At 51.1% G+C, this 8803-nt stretch overlaps 1 protein-coding gene across 1 annotated transcript; it reads right to left on the reverse strand.

Moving 5' to 3' along the window:
• Positions 1-5406: 5406 nt before the first annotated feature.
• LOC122322131 (spidroin-1-like) lies at positions 5407-6366 on the reverse strand. Its single transcript, XM_043213572.1, has one exon. It carries the CDS (start codon positions 6364-6366, stop codon positions 5407-5409), a length of 960 nt encoding a protein of 319 aa, XP_043069507.1.
• Positions 6367-8803: the final 2437 nt, after the last annotated feature.

An 8803-nucleotide genomic window follows, 5' to 3' on the forward strand; every position in this document is an offset into this window, starting at 1 on the left:
AGCGCTGACCAGTGAATCGGATTCTGAGAATGCCCACGGGAGACGACAAAAAGCCGCGTCCGATCCCAACCATCCGCTTGGACAGATCTCAATTCGCTTCTCCGCGGACGCCTCGGTTGAAGCCAAAGGCGACTAGTGCCATTTCAAGAGCAAAGAGTGACGAATCCGTCGATACAATCCCTGGTCCTTCACAGAGGCAGACTCGCTCCGTTGCTCCAAGTGCGGTCGAAGTGGCGCTGAAAAAGTTCATCGCCACAACAGATCGAACTAGCCAATTTGAGGCTAACATAAATACTCCGGGCGCCCCAGAAACGGAAATAGGCTCCCAATACATGTGCGAAGTCCATCGGGACCAAATTCAGGCAGTGTGGGAAAAGGTGGAAAAGAGCTATGAGAGCTGCTCCGATTTGCTAGCCGTGTCAGACGACAATGCGGCCACCTCGACAGTGCTGAAATCGAAGTGCAGCTACTGTTACTCCGTCTATGCGAGGTGTATTGCCCAGCTTCGGGGGAAAATTGCCTCCCAATCCACTCAGGCTTCCGTCAATGTCCACACGACCGCGTCTACAGGCTGCCGGTTACCTCCAGTGGATCGGTATCCACTGTCTTTGCGGGTGATTATCTTCGGTGGCCCACCTTCAGAGACTTGTTTACGGCCATTTACATCCAAAACTCGCGGCTCACTCCGGTAGAGAAGTGGTTCCACTTGCTGTCCAAAACAAGTGGTGATGCACACGCCATTGTTTCTAAGGCTCCGCTTACCCATGAGGGGTTTGTCGCAGCGTGGCAAAGCCTCACAGACCGCTTTGAGAACCGGCAGCTATTGGTCAACAGCCAGTTGAAGATCCTTTTCAACATCCAGGCTATTTCTCAAGAGTCCGGGGTCGCGCTGAAGGAGCTGCAAGCCACCATTCAGAGTTGTCTGACAGCCCTAGAAATGTCCTCCATCAATGTTGAGGCTTGGGACTTCCTCCTCGTACTAATGATTTTCTCAAAGCTCCCCAAAGTCACACTTTCTACGTGGGAGCAATCCGTACATAATAAGGCCGAAATTCCAACATGAAAGGAATTAGATAACTTCCTGACGGAGCGCCATCGCAGTCTGGAGGCCATCGACGACGTCAGGCCAAGTGGCTCGTCCAAGGTCGGGACTTTCTACTGCCCCTACTCGGAGGCTCAATTCATACGAGACTCGAGTGGTTCCGGGCCAAAAGGGCTGCAATCTCTCTTCGAGGGAGGACCACCCCATTCGCTTATGTCCGCGTTTCCTAGAAATGGATGTAAATGGGAGCTCTGATTACATTAGGAGGAAGCAGTTATGTTTAAACTGTTTTGCCCGAGCGCACCGCTTCACATGCCACAGCCGACACCACACCATCCTGCACTGCGGCAATCCGTTCGCCACCGCTCTACCGCTTGTGCTGTCTCGTAGCTCTGTCCGTAGTTCCGAACAATCTTTCACACCGATTCTGATAATGTTATTTGTTCCTTCACCATATTTCCGCCAGCCATAGTCAACCAGTGGAAAAGCCGCGGGTTCGGCGCAAGGCACGTCAAGAGGAGCACAAGTCACGGAGCGTGGGAGGCAGTACACGGAGTGTCTCAGCTGGCGCTCGGCCGTCGTCCGCCAACTCCCGGTGCGGTTCGGGTGCTTCTCGGCCTTCGTCCGCCACTTTGCGGCACCCATCGACTTCCCGGCGCTCGTCGGCAACTCCTCGGCATTCTTCCAAACAACACAAATTATGACCGTACGTCAAAACGTTCTGTAACGAACTGTTATTTCTGCTTCCGCTCGCCACAATTTGCCGCGGCTAGCTCACAGAGTTTCGCGGATCCGTTCCACCGAATTTATAGATTCGACGTGATTGCCCAAGCCCAGAAAATAATACAAGTAGCTTTCCGTTGTGCAGTCTCTTTATTTTCTGCTCTCTCTGTTTACAATTGTGATTTATGCGGGTTCCCGGGAATGACTCTTGGTGCGTCCTTGGTGACCCTTGGTGTGTCCGTCCTGGAAATCTCCTCCGTTGCTGGTGTTTCCGCTGTTGCTCTCGTTGCCGGGGTTCCTCCTCGTTGATCCGTCGTCAAACCTTCCACCTCTTCGACTCGGTCTGGCCTTCGGCTATGTACTGAAAAGCCTCCACTACGCCGTCGGGGATACGCGCCTACGCGCTGTACCGCCGGGCTCGGGAGTTGGCGGGCTGTAGCCTCCGCTACACCAGGATGAGCGCCGTGCTCTGCGCGCCAGCGACACTGGTTCGGGAGATAGCTACTGACTGTCGCCTCTGCACCACCAGGGAGATGCGCCGTTCATGCGCACCGGATCTGTCTGTTACTCCTGTTTCCAAGATCACGCCACTTTCCCGTTGGCGGGTGGCCATCCGTGCGGCCGTTGCCCTTTTCCGTTCGGCCACTGACCCCTGCAGTTGCTATGCGACGTGCCGCTGGCCTCCTTCGCCTCCCCTGTTGCTCCTTGCTCCTTTGCTGCTCCCAGTCATGTTGCCCATCCTGAACTCCGCTGCGCGGCGGGCTCATGTGCCCACCGTTGCCTCGGGAGCCGTTACGTTCCGCGTTGAACCGTCTTCCACCCGATGATGGAGCTCTGCCTCTCTCTGCCCTCACTGCCTTCCCATTCGTCCACTGGTGCTCCGGGGACCGTTACGTTCCACGTTGATCCCGTCTTCCCACTGGGCGATGCAACCTTGCATTTCCATTTGTCTGCTGGGGCTCCGGGAACCGTTACGTTCCACGTTGATTCCGTCTTCCCACTGGACGATGTAACCTTGCATTTCCATTTGTCTGCTGGTGCTCCGGGAACCGTTACGTTCCACGTTGATTCCGTCTTCCCACTGGACGATGTAACCTTGCATTTCCATTTGTCTGCTGGTGCTCCGGGAACCGTTACGTTCCACGTTGATTCCGTCTTCCCACTGGGCGCTGTAACCCTGTCTTTCCATTCGTCTACTGCTGCTCCGGGAACCGTTACGTTCCACCTCGATTCCGTCTTCGCCCTCGTAGGGTTTCACACCCTACCCCTCCCCGTTCGTATTGGTCATCAGCCTATCTCCCGCGGCCCCCTAAACTGATTGGCCATTGCTGTCTTAGCGTGTGAGGAGGCGAATTCTCCTCACACTTCCCCCCTTCTTCGGGAACGACAGAGACACTTGCCAATGTAACGAAAACTTCGCCACTCTCAGCTCACCGAAAAAAAACTGTGACTGATCGCTCTTCTCTTTGGTGTGGATGCTCATCCACTTGTGTGGTGTGGATGCCCATCCACTTCCCCCCTCCTTCGGAAGACGGCCGATGGCTTCCCCCTATCGCTGGCGTTGTTCGGTCGTTTTTGGTTTTTTTTTCTTTTCCTTTTCCCCCTTTTTTTTTTGTTTTCTTCTCTCTTTTTTTGTTTAAATTTTTACTACTAACCCTATATCTATATATATAAAAGAACAACGTGTTTTATGTTACAACACTTATAAATCAAGAACGGAAGAACAGATTTGAGTGAAAATTGGTAGGGAGGTAGCTTAGAGCCAGGAGAAGGACATAGGATACTTTTTGTCCCGTTCGACAGCGTTCCTCCCTGGCCCATACTTTTTTATTTAGGCAGACAGCTAAGAAGAAAATGTCAAATGTCAAAATGTCAGTTACAAACGAAGTCAAATTCATAGTCAGGCTCTCAAATTTAACAACGAACCAAAAAGATTGTGTTGCGCTTCCGGGAAAGTGAAATTGCCTCAACTTGAAGCACCACTAGAGCCTCTGCACTCTCTATTGATATTTGTAAGAAATCAATATTAAAACTATTTCTATTAAATAAATAATTAACAAGTGGATTGAAGTGAAGTGAAGTTTAATTAATAATGCCGCGACCAAGACGATCGAATCTTTCCCGACAAAGCCGTAATGCAAGAAGAATACAAAATACTGCATATGAAAGGACTGAAGAAGAACGAGAAATTGCACGTGAACAGAGCCGCAATAGTAAGGCTCGACTTCGTGCTTCTCAAATAGATTTTAATTTGCGACGAAAAATTTTAGCTGATTTGAATCGAGCTGCGTTTCGATACGATTGCAGCAATGATTACAGCTTGCATCCTAGCGTTTGCATTGGGCAAATGGACGTTGTTTGCGAGTATTGTGGTGCATTAAAGTTTTCCGGAGAAACGCCTGGATTATGCTGCGTTAATGATAAAGTGAAGTTGCCAGTAATTCCAAGATCTGCGGCTGCCGACGAAATAAACGCTTGCCTCAAATCGTCAAATCTATGGCGCTATGTGAAGAAACTGCAGCTGATAACAAACATGAGAGTTACATTGCTTAATGATACATCTGCTGAAGATTTCTCGGAGCAATTTCTGACTATCGGTAATGGTCAAGTACCTGTCGATGAATCGAGCGGATTAATATCATTTCCAAATAATTTTTGTAATTTTGTCTCATCAAAAGACGAACTTATCAACAATGTATTTCCAAATATTATTTCTAACTACAAAAATAATGAATGGTTGAGTGAGCGAGCAATTTTAGCGGCTAAGAATAAAGATGTAGATGACCTGAACTACATAATTCAAAATAAGATCATTGGAACAATGCATTCATTCAAATCTATTGACTGCGTCACAAATGAAGATGAAGCCACCAACTATCCAATTGAATTTTTAAACTCTTTGGACGTGCCTGGCTTACCACCGCACAATTTACGCCTAAAGGTTGGCTCCGTAGTAATCATGCTTCGAAACATAAACCAACCAAAACTGTGCAACGGTACGCGTTTGGTGGTTAGTAAATTGATGAACAATGTAATTTACGCTACGATAATGATAGGAAAATTCAAAGGTGAGGAAGTTCTAATTCCGAGGATCCCGATGATCCCAACCGATATGCCGTTTGAATTTTAAAGACTTCAATTTCCGATACGTCTTGCATTTGCCATGACAATCAACAAATCACAAGCCCAATCCTTAAAAGTTTGTGGTTTAAATCTAGAACATTCATGTTTTTCCCATGGTCAATTATACGTGGCATGTTCACGGGTCGGAAAACCATCTGCGTTGTTAAAAAAAATAAAAAAAAAATGTCGTGTATCACAAGGTGCTTGAGTGAAGAGCTACCTATATACTAAAATACAGAAATAATAATGAATGATTAAGGAGGAGAAACAAAGAATATTGTATACCCACAAGTATTACAGAATTTAATTAATTTGAAAATTATTCTTTTTTGTTTGACTTATTTTTTATGCGTGCAACAACAATATGCCACAGCGAAACGTGGCAGGGTACTGCTAGTATATATATATATATATTTTTTTAATTTTTTTTTTTGTTTTTTTTTTCCTTTTTTTTTTTTTTTTGTTTTTTTTTTTCCCCTCTTTTTTTTTTTTTTTTTTTTTTTTTTATTCAACTCCTCCTAACTACCCTTACTCCTCTGCCGCCTCCTCGCACCCGGAAGCATGTGGCACCCACCTGTGCCAGGATGCACCACCTTCCGGGTTTGCCTCGCCGTTTGGTTATCTCCGCCTTCACCCTTGCGGCAAGCTCCGGCGGCCAATTTTCCTCCGGCACATCTCGCCCGCCTCCGACCGATGCCTGCCGCTCCAGCACCGGCCTTGCCGGCCGTTTTTCTGGGCACGATGTCTGCCGGCCCAGCGCAGGCCTCCGCGGCTCCGGCCACACCCATGGCCCCTTCTCCCATGGTTGCTCCTCTCTCCGCTCCTGTTGCGGCCGTGGGGTAGGGGGCACCGCAGGCCACGGCGTCGCCTGCCGGACCCTCTTCTGGCTCGGGGCCGCTCTGCATGGCTTCTCCTCCGGTCTTTCCGCCCTTGGGCGTGGCGTCGGCGGTATCTTCGCCTTCCACTTCGCTGCCTGCCGCTCCCTGCCGGCGGCAGCCCTCCTCCTCGCAGTCTCCACTAATTTCCGGATCCGCCGCTGCCGTGCCGTTTTCGCTCTCGCCTTGACCATTGCCCTCATGCGTCCATCGATGCGCCGCTGCCTGGCCTCCTTCGTGTTCCTCCTTCGCATTTGGGCAATCACCTTGACGCGGGCCCTCGCCATGTTTTCCGTCGACTTCATCAGGGACAGCCGCCGACTGTCCCACTCCGCTCGCAGGTGCAGGACCAGCTCCTCGCTCCTGCGCCGCCGCTCCACCTCGAAGGACCCGACCGGGATGCATCCTCCTCCTCCTGCTGCCCGCCGGACCATCCACTCCGACCTTGTCTTCTTGGCGTTCCATGAAGGATCGCCGACTATCTCGATGTCGCTGTCGTCGGAAGAAATAATTATGGATGCGCTTGATGGCATTGTTGCGGCTGCGTGTTGATTTCGAATAGGCCGACCATCTCCCACGTCTCCACTTATGTAGCGCCTTCATTTCCCGTTGCTGGAAATGTCCCGCTAATGCTCCCGTTGCTTGCTCTCCTCCTCTTTGCGGGGTTTTTGTTGTTTTTTTTTTTTGTGTGCCCGTTATGCGGACACGATGTATTTGTCCGCTTTCGTTATTCCTTTGCTGTTTCTTCCGTGTCTTGAGCCTTTAGCTCGCTCACATGGGCTCTCTTCTCCCTCCTTGTCCTGCCGTGTCGTAACGTGACAATTACTGGAGAAACGAAATCCACCACCGTATATGGCCCGTCGTACCGAGGGGCCAGTTTCGCCGCGAATCCTTCAGCCGCCTTTGATAGGTGGTGCTCCTTTGCCCACACTGTTTCACCGACCTTTGGGCTCCACTTCCGCCTTCTCAAGTTGTAATGTCGCGCCTGGTCCTGGGCAGCTCGCTCCATATTCCTTCTTACTATCTCGAATGTCTCCTTGAGTCTCGCCGCGTTTTCCATGGGTGTTCCTTGTTCGGCTCCCGTGCCCAACACATTCTCGTCGAACAGGGCTCGCGGCATCCTTGGCTCCCTGCCCTGCGTTATAAAACACGGCGAGTACCCCGTGGACTCCGAGACTGCGGAATTTACCGCCAACATTAGCTCCGGCCAGTGTTCGTCCCACTTCCTTTGCTCTTTCCCAGCGAACTGGGCGATCATTGTTTTTACCGTCCTGTTCGCTCTTTCCGTGGGGTTCTCCTGCGGCGTATATGGCGCGGTGAACTGATGGCGTACGCCGAGTTCTCCGAGGAATTTCTTGAAGCTGCGACTGGTGAACTGCACCCCGTTGTCCGTTATTATTATTTTCGGTACTCCATATCGAGCGACGATTCTCTCCCTGAATGCCTTCTGCAGCGCCTCTGTTGTTGCTTTTCGAAGAGGCACTATCTCCGTCCATTTCGAATACCGATCGATTATCACCAGGATCATCGTATTGCCGTGTTTCGACCTGGGCAGTGGGCCTACGAAATCTGCACATACCGTCGCCCATGGCTCCTCCGGAACCTGTGTCAGCATTTGCCCGGCCATCTGCATCTGATTCGGCTTGTACTTCAGGCACGTCTCGCATCTCCTGACGTATTTCCGGATGTCCCTCTGCATCCCTGGCCAGAAATACCGGGCGGCCACTCTGGCTATGGTTTTCCTTACGCCCAAGTGTCCCGCCGTTGGTGCGTCATGATTTTCTTTGAGGACCTGCTGCCTCATCTCCAGCGGCACGCACAGCTTCCATGACGCCACTTCCTCGCTTCCGGCTCTATGCGGGACGTGGCGGTAGATCAACCCGCCCTCTTCCACGTAATCCGGGAATTTTTGTGGGCTTGTTGTCATCTTTTTTCTCAAAGCGCTTATCCACCCGCATTGTTTGGCGACCACCTCTAGGGCTTTCCTAAATTTTTCCATTACCGGCTGGCGGGACAGAGCGTCGGCCACCACATTGAGCTTTCCTTTCCGGTAGCTGATGACGTAGTCATACTGCTGTAGTTCGAATACCCACCTCGCTATTCTGCCGAGTGGGCTCTCGATGTTATTCAGCCACTTCAACGCCATGTGGTCCGTGATCACGTCGAACTGGTACCCCTCCAGGTAGGGCCTCATTTGCCTTACCGCCCATACTATGGCCAGGCACTCCTTTTCCGTTGCGGAGTAGTTTTTCTCGGCCCCAACCAACGTTCGACTGGCGTACGCGATCACTCGTTCGCCTTCCTCGGTGTCCTGGGTCAGGACCGCCCCGACGCCGTAGTCGCTGGCGTCCGTTTGCAGCACGAATTTTCTTTCGAAGTCTGGGCACGCTAGCACTGGATCCTCTGCCAGCCGTGACTTTAAAGTCTCAAAGGCCTCTTGGTGTTTGGGTGTCCACTCCCATTTTGTTCCTTTTCGCAGAAGATCGTTCAGGGGCTTCGCTATTCCTGCGAAGTCTGGGACGAAACGCCGATACCACGATGCCATCCCTATGAACTGGCGCACTCCCTTGACGTTCGTCGGGGGTTGTAGCTCTGTAATCGCGGCCACCTTTCCCGGATCCATTCCGATCCCTTGGCTTGTTATCCGGTGGCCCAGGTAGAGCAGCTCCTGCCTGAAGAAATGACACTTTTCAGTATTTATCCGCAGGTTTGCCGCTCTCAACCTCCTGAACACCTCTTGTAGATTCCGCATATGCTCCTCCTTGGTGCGTCCGATTACTATAATATCATCCTGATACGCGAATGCGTGTGGAGCCATATCCGGGCCTATGACCTGGTCCAGGGCCCTTTGAAACGTTGCCGAGGCTGAGTGCAACCCAAAAGGCATGACTTTCCATTGGTATAGACCCTTCCCTGGAACGGTGAAGGCGGTGAATTTCCTGCTGCTTTCCTCTAGGGGGATCTGCCAGTACCCATCCTTCAAATCGAGACTGCTGAAGAACCTTGCTTCTCTCAGCTGCTCCAAAATGAAATTTATGCG

Source organism: Drosophila bipectinata, chromosome 4, assembly GCF_030179905.1.
Source record: "Drosophila bipectinata strain 14024-0381.07 chromosome 4, DbipHiC1v2, whole genome shotgun sequence".
Lineage (NCBI taxonomy): Eukaryota > Metazoa > Arthropoda > Insecta > Diptera > Drosophilidae > Drosophila > Drosophila bipectinata.

What these genes read in the sequence shown, in the direction of transcription:
- LOC122322131 (XM_043213572.1), bottom strand. Translation starts at nt 6,366, where the DNA reads ATGAAGGCGCTACATAAGTGGAGACGTGGGAGATGGTCGGCCTATTCG.